Source organism: Talpa occidentalis, unplaced genomic scaffold (genome assembly GCF_014898055.3).
Source record: "Talpa occidentalis isolate TD23 unplaced genomic scaffold, MPIMG_talOcc4v2.1 talOcc4.13, whole genome shotgun sequence".
Classification (NCBI taxonomy): Eukaryota; Metazoa; Chordata; class Mammalia; order Eulipotyphla; family Talpidae; genus Talpa; species Talpa occidentalis.
Window position 1 is genome coordinate 95,852,581 of NW_023601322.1, and position 19,735 is coordinate 95,872,315.

The following is a 19,735-nucleotide window of genomic DNA, read 5'->3' on the forward strand; positions in this document are numbered from 1 at the left end:
AAAAATTAAGCAGCCAAAAATGTTGTTCAACTAATATAATTCAATTCATACATAGATAGCCTATAAATATATTCAAATAAAAAGATATGAAAGTCCTTGAAGTTTTCTTTACATTCTATCACAATACCTGAATAGACAGCAAATAGTGGGGCTGCTGTGGAAGGAAGCACATTATTTAATAATCTTCCATTGATGAATGCAGACCTAGCCTTAAAATAATTCATTTTAAATCACAGGAAGAAGAAATTCAGCCTGACAAGTTATCCAGGTGATCACATTTACATTACACGTGACAACAATAAGAGCATAAAACAAAACAAAATCGGTTTTGTTTTCCTTCCAAGCTGAATTTCATTTTCTGGGGGATGTGGATGGTTACTTTGGTTCTCCACCACTTTGCCTGAATAGACAAAACCTTTTAGCGATGTAATTTCAGTTAACCGAGCAGATGGCAGGGGTTACCAATCCCACCCAGTTGTTTTTCTGTATCAGTAATAACAGAGTAACTCCATCAAGTTTGATGTAGTTTTCCCCTTCCAAGTGCTTAGCAAATATTAATTCATCTTTGCAGCACTCCTGTGAGGGAGCACGACTTTTTAATAAGTAAAATATAATAAAATATATTCTAATTAATTTATTTGAGAGCACCTGTGAAAGACTAGCAGTGAATCTCTCAAAAATTAAATGATTATATTAATGACATGAAAGAAGGGAATATTGTCTCAGGACGCGCTTTTTCTTTGCAGTTTCAGGAGGAACTCAAGGGCGTCAGGGGCCTGTCAAGGCATAAAAAAACTCCTGTTTTCTTTCTAACTTTTCAAATGAAGGAACAACTGGCAACATTTCCACAGAGTCGTGACTAAGTCCGGGCAGGGACAACCTCGGTCTCTCCCTCAGGGCCGTTCCTTCCCGGGGTTCCCCGGGCCCCCCCAAGCGTGGACGCGCCGCCCCGCCCCACCGCCCTGGGCGCCCCCTGGGCGGCTCCGGTTGGCGGGCGTGGCGGGGAGTCAGTCAGGTTGGGTGGAGTGGGCGGCCCAGTCGCTCCCCATTAGGGTTTCCGTCACCGCCAGGCCTTTCCAGGAGCTTCCCTCGTCCCCTCAAGCTCCAGTGCGCCATTTACCTCGGGAAGCCTGAAGCTTCGTCCCGGCTGCCCCGCGCGCCTGGGCCCGGGGAGGGCGCGCTCTGGCGCCCCATGGTGGCCGCCACCCCGAGCGCGCGGGCGGGCGGGGATGGGGGTGAGGGGGCGGGGTGGGGGTGAGGGGGCGGGATGGGGGAGCGGGGGCGGGGATGGAGAGAGGGGGGGCGGGGGCATGGCTCAGGGGGCGGGGGCCATGCCGCGTCTCTCTCCGGCGCCGCGTTCCAGGTGGCGCCTGTGGTGCCCGGGCCAAGGCAGCCGCAGGCCAGGCGAGGCCCTGAGGCGCCTGAGGTCCGCGAAGGGGGTTCACCCCGCGGGGAGGCGCGCGAAGCCTGCGCCCTTCGACATTTCCCCCAAACGGTGAGGCCTGCGGCAGAGTCCAGGCAGGCGACGCCTTGGGAGGCTCCCTCATGTGCGATGTGACTCCACGTCCCCGCTTGCGGGTCACGGTTCTCAGTGACTTCCCCCCAACAACTGGACTCTCTGTCCTGTGTGGAAAGTGAGACATTGTCTGCCCCTAGCGTGCAGAAAGCTTTCTGGGCCGCCCTGAAGATGGGGTGTATGTCGTGATGAATGTGGATCGCCCCAGAGCAGGAGGGCTGTGGGTCAAGGGGGAAAACAGTCCACCCCATTCTGTGCGTTTTATCCAAAGGTACTATCAGCGTCCTTGCGGTGATAATAGACAAGGAAGACCTTTTTTTTTTTTTTAAGATTTATTTATTTATGCATACAAGAGCTGGGGTACAGGCCAGAGATGTGGGAATGAGAGGACTCACCAGAGACAGAGCGGGGAGCAGAACAGGTGGATCCACTGAAACACACTGCTGAGGGGAGCAGCGGGCGAGACAGGAGAGGTCTGCCACACCATGTGGATATCTCCCTGGTCGGCTGGGCATCGAACTTGTGGTGCAGAGTCTGTGGATTACTTCATAGGGCGGTGCTTAACCCCTTGCGCCACCAGGGAGGCCCAGGAAGAACTTTTTTATTGATTCGTTCATTTTTAATTTCAGAAGTGCTGAGAAATCAAGGGTTTGGATGAGTGGAGTTCAGAGGCAGGAGAAACACAGAGGCAAAACAGGGAAACTTATATTTGCTCCATCTCGGCTTTTCTCTTGCACTGTTGGAGAAGGAGGCCACTTCTTAAAAATGAAATGAGGTTCAGGAAATCATTGTTTCTCGTGGAGATGGTTCTCTTTTCCTCAGAGTGTGTCTACTTTTGGTCACTCCTGATTTAAGGAGATGGCAAAGGCTGAGAGCTGGACTTCCGTTCATCTGCGCTATCCATCTTCATTTAGGTTTTGGTCAGTCATTTCATTCCTTACAACTAAATCTCTTCCCCCTCCTCCCTCCCCCCACCCCAATGTGGACACTGGCCCATTCAGTTAATAGCCCCTGTCAGTCAGTAACGACTTTGAGGTGGTTTTGAAAACTACTTATATAAAAAGAAGACTACAGGTAAGATATAAGCATTTAAAATACTCAAGGAATGGTGAATTTATGCTTAATTATTAGAGTTAATGAACAAATTTGGCGCTGGGCTTCCTGGAGTTCCCTGGATGAAATGTACTTTCTAGTCAGAGCAAAACAGTGCAGTAAAACCACTGTGTAAAATCCTTAACCTGCCACTAGAGGCTGCTCTTCATTCTTAATATGTGAGGACTAGTCTCTTGAAAAGCTTTTTGACGCAGTCAGTAAGGAATCGGAAATACTTTGGAAATTGCATCACTTTGCTACTCATGTCTTGATGCCTTTTCCTCCTAACAGTTCTTTCTTTAAATTATTTTTGGTTCCTATCAGTTGTTTGATGTTTGGTGGTTGGTATCCAAATAGAAGATAAAGGCACTCTTGCTTTTGGTATATGCTTTTGTATCTCAGCACAGCGTATAGGCCTGGGGTATTACATTGAATTTTCTTTTTGTAATTAAAAAGAAAACCTACTTTTTATTAGGGCACAATTCATGACTATTGTGTCTGTTGCTTTTCTTATTAGCCATTGTCATGAATTGAATGATTGTTCTCTTTTACCCACGCTCTTTTTAATAAGATAAGGGATATTCAGAAAGAACTTTTCAAATAGGCAAGATATAATTAGATCTCAAATAAGCAAATACTGAATGAGTACAAGGTGAAGATTTATGAGAAGTTCTAATAGCCGAAAGAGGCTTTATCCCTTATCAAAGGCATATTGCATTCCAAATATTTTAATTTCTGACAAGTGATACCCATCCCTTACGTGTCAGATGGCAAAGTCTTAATCTACCAGAGACTCAAACATTCAGTCTTCTACATAATATAGAATGCCTATCCTTTCTGACTTCCAGGTGTCACTGTAGCTTGCAAAGGGGACACATTTTAATATTTGTTGAGCTCCCACTATATGCCAGTGACTGTGCTATGTATTTTATATGTGGTTATCTCATTTTATCCTTACAGCAGTGTTAGGAAGCAGATATTAGCATCTTCGTAAAAATGAGAACATAGGCTTAGGAAAGTGCAAAGTAACTTGTTTGAGATCCAGCAGCTATCAAGTAGTGGAGGGGTAAAGCTGAGATCAGGGCTGGTCTGGTGAATGCCATAGCCCATCTTTTTTTTTTTTTTTTTTTTTAAGATTTTATTTATTTATTTATACAAGCACTGGGCACAGTCAGAAGCGAGGGAGGGTGAGAGAATTCACCAGAGCCAGAGCAGGGAACAGAACAGGCAGACCAACAAAATACACTGCTGAGGGGGGCAGCGGGCGCAGCAGGAGAGGTCTGTCGCGCCATGTGGGACCCTCGCCGGTGACTGGGGATCGAACCGGCGCTGCAGAGGCTGCGGGCAGCTTTGCAGCCCAGCGCTCAACCGCTGCACCACCAGGGGAGGCCCCTAAAGCCCATCTTCTTTCTAAGTCACCACACTTAAGATTAGGCAGAACCAACATATTATGTAATTATGAAACGTGACCATTATTGAATTTTATCATGGAACTTCCATACTTGGTTCGGGTTTCTTTCGTTTTAATCTAAAGTCCTTTCTCTGTTCCAGGATCCCATCTAGATTGCATTTAATTGTGTCCTTGGTTGTAACACATTTTCAGGCTTTCAATGTTCTTGAGAGCTTGACGGTCAGGGCTTTTGTAGAATGCCCCTCACATGCAGTGTGTCCACAGTTGCATTAGGATTGTTAACTCGAACTCCTGCGACAAATTACTTCATCATCCAAAATAGAGTTCTTAAGGGTAGTTTCTCTCTGCTCTTAGATTTATAGACTGTACTCATTTTCACAGTTACAGAGGTCAGTACCGTTCCCTACACCTTGTTCATTGAGGTTGTAAATAAATTTATAGTAAATTAGATTTTGGGGGTCACATTCTGTATTCAATCTGCAGTCCTCTGACCTCCCAAATGACACTTCTTCCCTAATTAGCATGCAGTGTTTTCTCTTTGTGCAGTAAAATTCTATGGGTTTTTGACAAATGCAGTATCATGTATTCACAATTACAATAGCACACAGATATTGTACATATAATATCTCTGCTCTGAAAAAATTCCTTGTACCTCACTTACCTTACCCTCCTTACCCCAGCCTTCAGTCCCTGGCAACCACTGATGGTTTTACAGTCTCTCTGGTTCTGCTTTCCAGAATATCATATCTTGGGACCATACAGAATGTAGCCAATACAAACTGACTTCTCTTGCTTAGTAATGTGTATTTAAGTTTCATTCATGTCTTTTTGTGAGTTGATAGTGCCTTTCTTTTTATTGCTGAATAATATTCCATTTACATGTGTGCCATAGTTTGTTTTTCTATTCACGCAATGAAGCCTCCTGGTTGCTTTCAATTTTGGACCATTATACATTAAGCAGCTACGAACATTCATGTGCAAGTGTTTGTATGGCCATAAATTTTCAAGTCAGTTATCAAATCAGATGGTAAGAATGTGTCAGAAATGCCCAAATTGTCTTCCAAAGTGACTGCATTATTTTGCGTTTCCATCAGCAATGAAAGAGTTTCTGTTGCCCAGCAACCTCATCAGAAATTGGCATTTTTTTTTTTTAGAGTTGGGCCATTTTATTTTTTTTTAAAAAAGATTTATTTATTTATGCACAGAAGAGCTGGGGTATAGGCCAGAGGTGTGTGTGTGTGTTGGGGGGGAGATGAGAGGATTCACCAGAGACAGAGTGGGGAACAGAACAGGCAGATTGCTGAGGGGAAGAGCAGGGGAGCCAGGAGAGGTCTGCTGCACCACATGGGTTGCTCTCTGGCTGGCTGGGGATCAAACTCATGCTGCAGAGGTTGCGGATAGTTGCGGATAGCTTCGTAGGTTGCATCTTAACCCCTTGCGCGACCAGGGAGGCGCCAAGAGTTGGGCCATTTTAATAGGTTTGAGGTATTATCTCATCTTAATGTTTGATTCCCTGATTACAAATGTCATTGTGCATCTTTTCATGATTATTTTCTGTCTGCAAATCTTCATATTGAACTGCTCAGATTTTTGTTTTTTACTTTAAAATAGCAAAGGTTTATTTATTGCTCATGTTAAAGGTCTGGATATACATGGCTGAAAACTCAGCTTCATGTAATCATCATTTTTTTCTGCAACTTTGGTGGCGCTGTGCCAAAAGGAAAAGATACAATGTTGTAGTTTATTGGCTCTTGAAGCTGACTTTGGAGGCATCCTGTAAATACGGCATTTGTATTTCAGAGTTTTTATATGCTATGAACTATTTCTCTTCTTATGATTTTTACCTTGACTTATAAAAATGCATGCCCCAAACTTAACTGTCATAATGCAATGTTATTTCAATAAAAATTTTAAGTAAACAGGGGCCTCCCCAGTGGCGCAGCGGTTGAGCGCCGGGCTGCAAAGCTGCCTGTAGGCTCTGCAGTGTCGGTTCAATCCCCGCCAGCCGGCCAGGGTCCCACATGGCACACAGACCTCTCCTGTCTCCCGCTGCTCCCTTCAGTAGTGTATTTCGTCAGTCTGCCTGTTCTGCTCCCCGCTCTGGCTCTGGTGAATTCTCTCACCCTCCTGTGCTTCTGACTGTACCCAGTGCTTGTATAAACAAACAAATAAATAAATAAATCTTAAAAAAAAACAACAAAAGAAATAAAGAAAGAGCAGGAAGCCATAGAGCTTTTAAAAAAATTAAATAAACATGAAAGTGTAAAAAAGTATTTTTAGTTTGCACATCTTAACAAAGACAAGACAAAAGTTTGATAAGGGAAGGAGGAAGAGAAAGAACTGGAAATAAATATGGTAGAATATCATAGTCACTTAGTGTTTATATTAGACAGACTAGGCTAGATTCTGGGGCAGTAACAGACAATCTGAGAACCTCAGTGATTACTCTAAGAAAGAATATTTCTTACAATGCAGATGCACTGTGCCGGCTAAATTCTACCTGTCATTTTCATCCTGAATTTCAGGCTAGTAGAATAGCCTCTGCCTGGAACACTGGTGGATCTAGTTGCGGAAGAGTTGAGAACATGCCAAACCATGTGTTGGCTCTCGACATTTCTGCCTGAAATCAACATACATCACATGCGAGTCATACACCCATGCTAGCCTTCAAAGGGGTAGGACAAAGGGCTTCTCATCAGGGAGGGGGCAGTAACTATTTGTGAACAATGACATAGGCTGACACATTGCTTATTCTTAGTGCTTTCGGTTGCTTAGGTTTGGCTGCTTCTGCACTCGTGTTTATTATATTCTCCAAACTGGTGTCTTCAGTGGGGACTGAGAGATAAAATAATGTCACAAGAATAGCAGCTGATGTTTCTTGAATATTCTTGAACATTATTATTTCCCATACATTCATCTTTTACATGCATTTTTGCATTTAATCCTCACAACCACCCACTGAGGTACTTATAATTATTCCCCCTTAAAAATTTGGAAGGCTGAAGAGAGAGAGAGGTTAAGGATACCAGAATGCCAAATAGTTGAAATTCAAACCCAGTCACCTGTTTCTACTCCAGCATGGTGGTTATCAATAGATTCTGCCTAGGTTCGAATCCTGACAGATATTAGATACCACTATGATGGCCTCAGGCAAGTTCTGTAATTTCTCTGCCTCAGTTTCTCTGTCTCTAAACTAGGTATGTAACAATACCTACTTCATGGGGTTTTTGTAAAGTTTAAATACATAACTTTATATATGTGGGACACTGGAGTTTAGAAAACTGCAGGGTTTTAACAAAAAAGCCTGTGGATTATTATTATTCTGTGAATTATTATTCAGCTTATGTTTTAGAAACTTCCATTTGGTAACCATGCTCTCCATTTCCTTCTGTTTTCTCTTTATCCCCCACCCCCTTAAAAATTACTGTGCTAGATATTTGTTTCCACTTTACATTTATCTATTTATGGACGGATGCTTCACCAACGTGAAGGTAAACATGGGATCACCACTGCCTTCACCCTATCTGTACATCTCTGCCCCCAGACCTTCCTCACCTGTCAGCTTTGTGCTCCTGGTTTATTCCTCAGCCTTTTAGCTTATGTGCGTGCAACTATGATGTGATACAGGACAGGCTGTAAGATACTGGTTCTGCTTCTTGCTCCATGACCTTGCTAATCATTTCTTCCGGTTACATCTTAAAAGTTGATGGCTTTAGGGCCTCCCTGGTGGTGCAGCGGTTGAGCGCTGGGTTGCGAAGCTGCCCGCAGCCTCTGCAGTGCTGGTTCGATTCCTGGCTGCTCCCCGGCCACCGGAGGAGGGTCACACATGGCGCACAGACTGCTCCTGCTGCCCGCTGCTCCCCTCAGCAGTGTACTTCGGCCCTTCTGCCTGCTCTGCTCCCCGCTCTGGCTCTGGTGAATTCTCTCATCCTCCTGCGCTTCTGACTGTACCCAGTGCTTGTATAAATAAATAAATAAATCTTTAAAAAAAAAAAAGTTGATGGCTTTAAAGTGGCTTCACTCTGGAAACAAGTGCATTCATTTCTTGCCCTGTGAAAACTGACAAAACCCAACCAGCAGTCAACTATGCTTTGCATAGAGACAGCTTTTGGTCATAGCCATTTCTTTTATTTTTGTTCTTTCACTAGGAAAGAATTTTATTTCAACTGCAAGAGATGTCCATTAAACATCCCACTGAAACAGACTGAAGAAGCCATATTGTCAAAATGCCCACTTAACCTACCCAAACATCTCAAGGCCACCTTTTTGCTGAACTTCTATAGCCCATTTTAAAGTTTTGGTTTTTTTTTTTCTGCTTTAAACCAAGAGAAAGTAAACAGGTAGGGCCTCCCCGGTGGCGCAGCAGGTTGAGCACAGTGCTATGAAGCTGTCCGCATCCTCTGCAGCATGGGTTCAATTCCCGGCCAGCCAGGGAGCTACCCACATGGCGAAGCAGACCTCTCCTGTCACGCCCACTGCTCCCCTCAGCAGTGTCTTTGGTCCATCTGCCTGTTCTGTTCCCCACTCTATCTCTGGTGAATTCTTTCACCCTTCTGTGCCTCTGGCCTGTACCCCAGTTCTTGTATAAGAAAATAAATCTTTAAAAAAAAAAGACAAAAGAAGTAGACAGGTGCATGTTGGTAAATGCTAATTATCCATATTTACATCGAGACACAGTATCTGAGCCCAATAGTCAGAGAAAGGCAGAAAACAGCTGGAATTCAATGTCCTACCACCCAGGAGCCCAGCATCCTCCGGCTTTCAGCAGAGCAAAGGAGAGGGCGGTCTTTTTTTTTTTCCTATAAGGCATGGTGGTGTTGAGTCCATAAAGTTTTGGTTGAGCCAGAAAGTGATAAAAATGAACTTGGAGGGCCTCCCCCGGTGGCGCAGCGGTTGAGCGTTATGCTGCGAGGCTGCCCACAGCCTCTGCAGCGCCGGTTCATTCCCCGGCTGCCAGCGAGGGTCCCTCAAAAAAAAAAAAAAAAAAAAAAAGAACTTAGAACAGAAAGGGGCAGAGATTCTTTTCCCACTGTTTTCTACTAAAGGTAATTTCCCCCAAAGTAGGTTGAGAGCCATGCTGTAAAGGAGAGAAGAGACTTCAAGCACAGAGTGAGCGAGCACTTGCTCCCAGGGACAGGAGAAAATTTAAAAGCTTAGAATCCATGTGTTGCATTAGTCATTTTCTTCAACCTCCGCTCCTTCCTGCCCCATCATTATCCTCATCTTCTTCACCTTCATCTTCTCCCTCTGCTCATGGGTCTCCCAGCGGATCTTTTTTCATCACCACCATCATCTTCTTTTTTTTTTTTTTTTTTAAGAGAGGCATGTATTTTTATTTATTTATTTATGTATTCATTTGTTTGTTTGTACAAGCACTGGGTACAGTCAGAAGCGCGGGAGGGTGAGAGAATTCACCAGAGCCAGAGTGGGGAGCAGAGCAGGCAGAAGGATCGAAGTACACTGCTGAGGGGAGCAGCGGGCGGCAGGAGAGGTCTGCGCGCCATGTGGGACCCTCCTCCAGTGGCCGGGGAGCAGCCGGGGATCGAACCGGCGCCGCAAAGTCCGCAGGCAGCTTCGCAACCCAGCGCTCAACCGCTGCGCCACCGGGGAGGCCCCCCACCATCATCTTCTTTATCATCCATGTCTGGAACCAAGTAGTATTGTCATGGATTTGGCCAAATCTCATCTTTGGGTCATCAGTCTTTTAAAAACCAGAGGAGGGACCTCCCAGGTGGTGCAGGGGTTAAGTCTCAGCACTATGAAGCTCTCGGCAGCCACCACAGCACGAGTTCAATCCCTGGGCCAGGGAGCTACCCACATGGTGCAGCAGACCTCTCCTGTCTCTCCGCTGCTCCCCTCAGCAGTGTATTTCATAGATCTTTGTCTTCTGTCCCCTCTCTGTCTCTGGTGAATCCTCTTACCCCTTGCACCTCTGGCCTATACCCCAGCTCTTGTATGCATAAATAAATTCTCATTAAAAAAAATACAAGCCAGAGGATCCTGATGGGTCAGTGGAGTTTTCATGATAAAGACTGCCAGGTTTTTTTTCATGTAGTGTAAAGAGAACTAAATAATTCACTTTCAATTTTAATGCATAAAATTGACTAAAATAGAATGACTTGGCATGAAACAGAATGACTTGTGGGCAACTTGTAATCTGTTTTATTTACTAGCCCCCTGGAACATATATTTCTATTGAAATCTTATTTATGACATAAAACAGAAGGATCAACTCTTCTATTCCCTTATTTGTCCACTTCAAACAACACCAAGTCTTCAAGTACAGGTTTTGATTGGGATCAAGTTGAAGCTTGGGGTTCATCCCCAGAGCAAGTGAGTTTTTTCTTGATGATCTATGGTATTAACATGGTTTTATTCCCAAAGTATCTTAAAATAACATTTTAAAGGTTTGGTCCAGAGATTTCTTTCTTTTTTTTTTTTTGTCCTTGTCCCCTTCTACAAGCCTACATTTGAATTTGCCAGTTTATCTGGATGCATTGAGAAGTGATAATTAAGACACAGCAGTGGGGAAGTGTACAAAGTTTGAGAGTGCTTGATTGGGACACATTATTTATGTAAATAAAATCAAAGCTAAGGTTTTGATTGCTCCTGTGTGCTTCAGTTGTCATCAAGTCCGCCTTGAATTATAACAGCTGGAAGTTACTAATTGATTTAGATTTTCTAGATACAGCAAATTGGAAAGAAGTAATTTGCCATCTTTTTTGCCTGTTGGACTTATACTGTGGATTTCCTCGGCATCGATGTCATTTTAAGTATATTCTTGCTACCAGCTTCTACTTGTGTTTAATCAAATTGTGAATATAAATTCGACCAGTGCTATTCTGTATGGATTAGAACCTGAGGGTTCATACATATAAGTTACCTATAAAAAGACATAGTCTCAGCAATGCTGGAGACATCCATGAGTTTCTTCCTTTTCAAAACACTTAGATTGCTAGGTGAGGCCACTGCTAAATTCTAATTCCACTTAGTTTTATGGAATAATCGGCCTTCTCTCTTTCCTGACCAGTTTCCAATTATTTAGCCTTTTTCCACTAAAATCCATGAGGCAGAGTTAAGCACTATCCTCTCTCTGATTTCATAGCATATTTAAAGGAGCTTTATAGGGACTGGAGGAAGATGGTAGAACAGCAAGCATGAAAAAGGCTGGTTCTTGAATCGTATTTGCTTTGTGCTAAATTATTTGGGAAATGCTACAGTCATTATTATTCAAGAGTAAAGTGACACTGGAAACAATGTATTTTCTTCTTGGTAATCATTTAGATTTATTTTTAAAAGGAGAGGCGAGTTCTCTTGTTGATTCTGTAAGAGCGAAGGCAACAGCCAGTCATTTCTTTGGCTAATTCCTGCAATCCTTAAGTAGAACTTAAGCCCAGGTTACTTTGGGTAAGACAAATGTGAATAAAATGATATTAGGGCTATGTAGTTCTGAATAATAAAATAAAGATTAACATGGTAATATTGGTCCCTCTAGTACTGGTATTTAAACTTTAAAAAATCAATCAAGAGAGAAGATTAAGTGGAGTTTCCTTGGTACTAAAAATGTAAAGCTAAGACCAAATTGTTCTATTTTCATAGATTTAAGATACAAAGAATGATATTTAAAGATACTAAAACAGCTATTAAATTGTCTTCAGTTTGTAAAATATCTCCGATGAAGTACACTTAGAAGAAATCCCTGAGTACATTAACTATTCTATCAGCATCTTCATAAAGGGGAACAATTTGAAAGGTTTGCAAGATATAAAACACGATACTTAGTAAAAGCAGTATCTGCATAAAGCTCCCACCATAATGCTTATAAATTAGGCCACTAAATGCTTAATAGGAGAAGCAACATTCACACATGAACCATTCCCACTACACATTTTGAAACCAGTCTGCTATAGTTTCCCTATTTTGTTTTAGCCAATCGATATTGTTTTTCACTGTTTCCAACACTTGCTGTCTTGGTGTTTCTCCTGCTCCAGCTTCTGGATATCTTTTAAAAAAGCTCTCCATCTATAAAAGAGAGAGAAATAATTGAGTCATTTTAAGTTCAACTATTCATCAAGAATTTCACTTACAAACTGGGTCTGTTCCCTTCTTTGCTAGAAATTCAGTATCCTTACGAACACGGAGATGAACCTCCGGGTGCTTTGCTGAGATGGAGTTCCTGGCTCACGATAACAAGCATTCACCATGGCTTTGGACTGCCCAGTGAGGCAAGGGGAGTCTGATGCCCTGGGAAAGAGGACAGCAGTACCAACAGCTGACCTGGCCACTATGCATTCCTCACGGCTTTCCCTGGAAAATCTGGTCTGTGCAAGGATGACTTTGCTTACTTCAGGAGTCTGGAGTATTTTAATATAATTTGAGTTAGGTTATTTAGAACTCATAAAATAATCTCTGTGGAATCTTTATAGCTACAGATATATAAAAGATTAAATCTTGCCATTTTTGATAACATGGATAGAAGTGGGGGGGATTGTGCTAAGCAGAATAAATCAGGACAAAGACAAATACCAGATGATTTCACTTATGTGGAATATATGGAAACAAAGCAAATCTACCAAAAAAACTACACAACAAACAAACAAAAAATACTAGAAATATGACTACAGAACTGAGGCTGCCATAGGGGATACTAGGGAGTGAAGAGCAAAGTGGAGAAAGACCCAGTGGCCTGTGCAGACTATGGGCACCACAGTGGTGGGTGTGGTGTGGTGACATATATCTGAAGAGGTGTGAGCCTATTCCCCTCAATCATAAATCATGTTCTAAACCAAAGCTATCTCAATAAAAAATGTTATAATTTTTTAAAATCCACAAAAAGTAAAAGCTTCTCAAAACTAAACCATATGATTTGCTAGCTAGAAAAAAAAATTATTTTTCTTTTTTTTAAAAGATTTATTTTGTTTATACAAGAGCCGGGGTACAGTCCAGATAAGTGGGAGGGTAAGAGGATTCACCAGAGACAGAGCGGGGAACAGAACAGGTAGACTGACTGAAATGAAATATACTGCTGAGGGGAGCAGCGGGTGCAGCAGGAGAGGTCTGCTCGCAATGTGGGTTGCTCCGAGGCCAGCGGGGATCGAACTGGCACTGCAGAGGCTGCAGACAGCTTCACAGCACTGCACTCAACCACCTGTGCCACCAGGGAGGCCCAAAAATAATTATTTTTTCAATGCACAAAAGAATGTTAACATTCTAGTGCCTCTCTGGTGGCTCAAGGGGTTAGGTCTCAGCTCCATGAGGCTATCAGCAGCCACTGAGGCATGAGTTCAATCCCCAGCCAGGGAGATACCCACATGGCACAGCAGACCTCTCCTGTCTCACCGCTGCTCCCCTCAGCAGTGTATTTCGTCAGTCTGCCTGTTCTGTTCCCTGCTCTGTCTCTGGTGAATCCTCTCACCGCCCCCCCCCACCTCTGGCCTGTGTCCCAGCTCTTGTATATATATTTAAAAAATCTTTAAAAAAATAAATAAAGTATTAAAAAAAATAAATTCCGAAACTATGAATCAAACCTTGAGGAGGTAAGGGTGGATGCTTGGTAGGTTGAAGGGTCTTTTGCAGCCTTCAAGGCCTCACCTTTCTCTGCTTTTGTTTGGTTCTTCTGAACAAAGGTTCAGGAAAAAGACAAAACTTGCAAGCTGAATGTAGATCTGAGGTGCCCAGCCTTGGTGGGGGGAGGGAAAGGGGTCAAAACTGGGAAGGAAGGAATACAAGGGACTGTGGGGGTGACTGTGTTTGGGGGAAGAACCTCAAGGCCTATGTCTGAGGGGAGAAATCAAACACTGTCCCAAAATGAACAATGATGTAAGAAAACAATTAAATAATATTAATAAAAATAAATAAATAGCTTGTTTTTTGGTTATTTGAATTTTTTCAGTTTTTAAAAAATATGTATTTAATAGGATACAAGAATTACCTCTTCCTCCATAGCTTCCTGATCTGAATAAAAAAAACACCCTTTCTATTTTTTTTCCAAGTTTCATTTTGTCCCTAGACAAGCACAGAGGATGACGTCCATACCTCCCAGAGCTGCAGCTCCGTGTTGAAAGGGTCTGCTATGGTGACAATCCTGCCGAGGTTCCTGTCGTTGATCGTGAATCTGAAGAAACATGGAGGGAAGTAAGAGCAAGTACAAGTGCCCAGAATTTAAAACCCCTATTCTAGATGCACACGTCTCCTTTCTGTTGGGGGGGAGGGGTTAAAAAAGTGATTTTTCAATGTAAACACAACATAGTAAGAAAACACGTTTAAAACAATTCTACTGTATGAGTAAATTCTGCGCTTTTTGCAGATGCCTTCACGTCCCTTCCTCAGATGTAGGAGACAGCTTGGTGTCATCCCCAACTCTCTTCTCTCCTCATCCTCCACCCCAGACACCATGTTAACTATGTGAACATTCTAGGGCCTCTCTGGTGGCTCAAGGGGTTAGGTCTCAGCACTATGAGGCTATCAGCAGCCACTGAGGCATGAGTTCAATCCCCAGCCAGGGAGCTGACCCACATGGTACAGTAGATCTTGTTTAAGTAAGGGATATTGCTTGTCACAGACATGTTATCCTTCTTCCTTCAAGTTCCAACCGCATAAATAAGACATGCCCTAGACTTCCAGGGGTGGAACACCTTGAAATGCTCACTTCCAGAGGCTGACCTGAATGAGAAATAATCGTTTATGTCGTTAAAGCTGCTGCAGCTTGTTTCTATTACAGCAGAGAGTGCTATCACCTCCATGCTAATACTCTGCATCTTCCTGTAGTCACTGAGATTTGAATATCATTATTATTCCGCTTTCAAAAAGCCTGACTAGCTACATGCATTATTGCGTTGATGTTCTATATCACCCTAAGTAACAGCACTTGAAGCTGAGTGCAAAGATAGAAATTTAGAGCTCATATTCTATCCCTATTTTTTTGCATTTTCTCTCTAAAGGAGCAAGAATCATAAATTTTTTTACAGACCACAAGACAAATGATTGTGGTACTTGTAAAAAAAAAAAAAAGTCTCCTAACAGCTAACGCAGTGGAATAAAAACAGTCACAAAAATTATATTTAATGAGTCCAACCACTATGGAAAGATGTATGGAGGTTTTCCAGTCTACTAAAAATGGAGCTACCATATGACCCATCAATTCTACTCCTAGGGATCTACCCAAAGGACACAAAAACATTAAAACAAAAGAATACATGCACCCCTATGTTTATTGCAGCACTATTCATAATAGGAAAGACTTGAACTAAACCCAAATGCCCAAAATTAGACGACTGGATCAAGAAGATGTGGTACATATACACAATGGAATATTGTTCAGCAGTCAAAAAAGATAAATTCATGCCATCTGCAGCAAAATGGATGGAGCTAGAAGGGATTATGCTCAGAGAAATAAGTCAGAAGGAAAAAGAAAAATATCACATGGTTTCCCTTGTAGGAGGAATACAGGGGAACCAAAATTAAACATCAAAATTCATGATTTTGTTTTAAAAGGAGATATAAAGAACACTTACAAATTGGTCAAAATACACCAACAGGAACCAGCAGTTTGCAGAAGAAATATAAAGAGAAAACATACCAATGGAAAAATGATGAAATGCTTTAATAATTAAGCACGATCTTCAGTGTGCCAGGTCCAATGCTCACCTTGACTACTGAGTTTAATCCACCCAATCTTTCATCTTTCTTGTCTTAGAAGAAGAAGTCAGGCAATTTTCCTTAGCGACAATCAGTCATTATCTAAAATCTCAGACTAAGCATGTATTCTCAACACTGTTTCTATTATATGTGTTCTTCACTGCCTTGGGAACTACCAATGAAAAGACTGAATAATAGCTGCCACTATCTATATAAATGCTAGAAATACAAAAATGAAATAGGCTCATCCAAGAAACCAATAATTAAAGTGTAAGATTTAAGGGGAAATGTGTTGTTTATTTATCATATTGATTAGTTTGAAAACTAAGATAAGGATTTAATTATATCAAGTATTTTGAAGAATAACTATATTATGTAAAATTCATCTTCTTGGACTTAATGTCAACATAAATATTATTATTTCATCCAAAAGAAATGGTTTTGATGCACACAAAATATTTACTCACTTTTTGAATTATTTTGTTTACAAGGTAGTGTTTAAGTGGTTTCAGACATGTCCCAGTGACTTAATTTTTCATCCACAGTTATTAATTAAAACCAAACACAGTTACACCATATATTATTGACTTATTGCATTCATTCCACTTCACAGTTTTGTCTAAAAGTTTAGTGGAATAAACAAAAACAGCAAATAATTTCTGAAGTATCCTTGGAACTTTATGGTTAAGTCTCAAACTGGAAAGGATATTAGTGGTGTGGATATCAGTTCTCATAAAAATCATATGGTCACCCTTGGTGGCACAGGGGTTAAAGTCTCAGTGCTATCAAGCTATCGCCAGCCTTTGTGGCCTGAGTTTGATCCCCGGTCAGGGGGCTGACCCACATGGCGCAGCAGACCTCTCCTGACTCACCTGCTGCTCCCCTCAGCAGTGCATTTCAGTAGATCTGCGTGTTCTGCCCCCCACTCTGTCTCTGATGAATCCTCTCACCCCCCCTGCACCTCTGGCCTACACCCCAGTTCTTGTATGCATAAATAAAAAATAAATCTTTTAAAAAATCACATGGTAAAAATTTATAAAAAAATTGCTTGTTTATTTTAGGATGGTAATAAATTGTTCAGAAATGGAGACAGTAAAATCACTCATTCTGAAGTTTGGAAGACATTAAAGAGTTTGGAAATATTTGGATAAAACTGACTCATTTAATTTGGCTTATCCAACTTTATTGGGGAAATTCTATTTATTCAAACTAACCACAAGTAATATTGATTTTTTTGTATGTCTGAACATGTGGTTATATATAGTTTTGTGTTTGAGGCTATTTGGAATAAGACCTCATGAGAATTAGATCATTAGACTATGAAGAAAGTTAAAAGCCTTGAGCAAGGGTTTGGAACTAGCACTGGAAATAGTTTACCAATTTATTTTTCTTGAAAAAAAATCAAAATTTGGTCTAATAGGTTTCTTTTAAGGCCAGATGTTTATAATTTTTATGACAAGGTAACACTTGCTTTTTCCAACTTATTTCTTAATAGGTATAAAAATGAACACTTTTTTGAAGTGAAAAAGTCATGATTCAAAATAAGTCAGGTCAGAGCTATTCCAATAGGCCTTGAAAAACACTCTATTTAATAAACAGTAAGGGAATGGCCATGCTATTTTGCAAAATAGAACATTATTTTCATATCTTTTCACAATAATTTTAAAATAAGCAGTTTTTCATTTACATAGATTTCTTGTAAGTTCATTCTCATTTAGCTCTCATTAAATATTGAAAACTAAATATGTGCCTGACCTTATCTAAGTGTTAGCACAAAATGCAGAACTACCTGTTTTAACCAAATTAAAAATAACACAATTTAGTGATCTCTCTGGATTTTAGAGATTCTGTACATCAATTGGAAATAATACTTTCCAGGAAAAAAAATATGCTAAAATTAACTAGCATATTGCTTTCCAAGAAGGAAAATAAGTGATCTCTTACCTTTGATAACATGTCCTGTCAGAAATGGTACTGATGTTAGAGAAAGGACAGCAAGGAGAAAAAGAAAGAACATGTACAGGGATCTAACAAAGAGAACAGCAAACCATTGTTTAAGCATCCCACCTGTTGACTAGATAGTCCCAGTTGAGCTGTATCCAGGTCCAAGCCATGGTCTTCCCATAGTGGTTATATGAGATATATCGGATGACTGTAAACACATCCTGACTTTTAATAATGTTTGGGTCCTTGAGCAAATCCAAATAGCTAAGAGAAGTCAAACAGAAAAACAGTTTAAACTGAACTTTTAATATTCACCCTTAGCTAACTTTCAGTAGAACATAGCTTTCATTTCAGTAATTCAATTCCTAAGGCATCAACGGACAATGTTAATGAAAAGTAGCAAATAATAAAACAATTTAAAAGTGCGTAAAGTAGTTGACTGTTTTTAAACAACAACCTATGATTTTTGAGCACTAGTAAAATATAATTATAAGAACATCTGAAGATGGAACTATTTTGGAAGTACTAAAAATAATTTAAAAGATACAATTTTAACTTTAACTTGAAAAATAGTTGCACTTACTGAATAGAAAATCTTCACCCATTTACCTATTATCCCACTGAGCTAAAAAACAAAGTAGCTAGTAAATTTAGGGAACAGGTCTCCCTGGTGGTGAGAGGGGTTAAGATAGCATTGTGAGGCTGTCTGCACCCACTGCAGCACAAGTTCAATCCCTGGCCAGGGAGCTAACCAGATGGCTCAGCAGACCTCTCCTGTCTTGCCCGCTGCTCCTCTCAACAGTGTATTTCAGTAGATCTGCCTGTTCTGCTCCCACGCTGTCTCTGGTGAATCCTCTCACCACCCCTCACCCCCGTGTCTCTGGCTGCACCCCAGTTCTTCTACACAAATATAAATAAATAAAAACTTTAAAAACAAACAAAAGAAAAATGGTGAAGGGGTACTGCTAGTGCTGTCAGGGAAAAAGCAAACTGCTGGTCCTCACAAACTGGCTACTGCCTTATAATTTACTATGCCCATTCAGTCTCCCCAGTAAGCCTCTAAGTTTTTCAAGGATATCTACCATATCTTAATTATTTTTATTCCCACAATCTCCACGTAGAAAGGATACCATAAGTGTTGGTTAAATGAATAAAGTAAATAACTCAGAAACTAACTAAACAAAAAATTAATTAAGGCAGAAGCTAACTAATCTGAGGGCATAGTTGTGAAGTGGGAGAAGATTTATAGATGAGTTTCATGCCAAGACACCTATACACCTACAATAAAGTATAACTTAAAAATCAGACACAATCAGAGATGAACAATGACAACTAATAGTAAAATGGAACAATTAAAACAATATACTGTAATGAGAATTATGTGAATGTGCTCTCTTTCTCTCGAAAACAAATAATTTATTGTAGTTCATATTTTTGGACTGCAGTTGACTCTGGGTCACTAAAACTGCAGAATGTGGGACCTCCCCTGGTGGCGCAGTGGTTGAGCGCTGGGCTGCGAGGCTGCCTGCAGCCTCTGCAGCGCAGGTTCGTTCCCTGGCAGCCAGCGAGGGTCCCACAAAAAAAACCCAAAAAAACAAACAAAAACAAAACCTGCAGAATGTGAAGCAACTTATGGGGACTGTTGGATATTTTCCTCTGTGTGTGTGTGTGTGTATGTGTGTGCGCACACACATTCACACACACTGTAAAAGACAAGCCTCCTCTGCTGACAGAGGAGCTTGGGGCATGGTACCCTTGGTGCTTGGAAAGGCAGACTGAGACCCTAGACTCAGAGTATCCTGACTGGTTCAAGTTCATCCTACTCAAATGATGGAGTGGTGGATCCAGAATGTGGCCCAGCACTGATTATGTGGGTAGGGGAGGTGTGAAGATAAAAGACAGAGACTTGGGAGCAGGCACTGTCTTGATTGTGTCTTCTATCAAGCATATTTGTGCCAAGACAAAATGTTTGGAGCTCTGGAAGTCACGAGACATACCACATGTTGAGAATGGCACAACAGAAAGAGCAGAATCTAAATCCTGGATGAAAATGTGGACCGTGGATTTCTCCTACCTCCAGAATATTTCATCTGAGGCGATGTGCCCTTATTATTTATGACACTCTTACATGGATT

General features: G+C 41.3%; 1 protein-coding gene across 1 annotated transcript in view; it reads right to left on the reverse strand.

Annotated features, from left to right (window-relative positions):
* Nucleotides 1–10,128: 10,128 nt before the first annotated feature.
* Nucleotides 10,129–19,735, reverse strand: part of ENPEP (glutamyl aminopeptidase) — a 72,758-nt gene continuing 63,151 nt past the window's right edge. The window contains exons 18-20 of the mRNA XM_037509549.2: nucleotides 17,724–17,864; nucleotides 14,055–14,133; nucleotides 10,129–12,041 (exon numbers count right to left, since the gene is read on the reverse strand). Coding sequence (XP_037365446.1) covers nucleotides 11,901–12,041; nucleotides 14,055–14,133; nucleotides 17,724–17,864 — 361 coding nt within the window. The 3' untranslated portion in view covers nucleotides 10,129–11,900. The remainder of the gene's footprint in view (nucleotides 12,042–14,054; nucleotides 14,134–17,723; nucleotides 17,865–19,735) is intronic.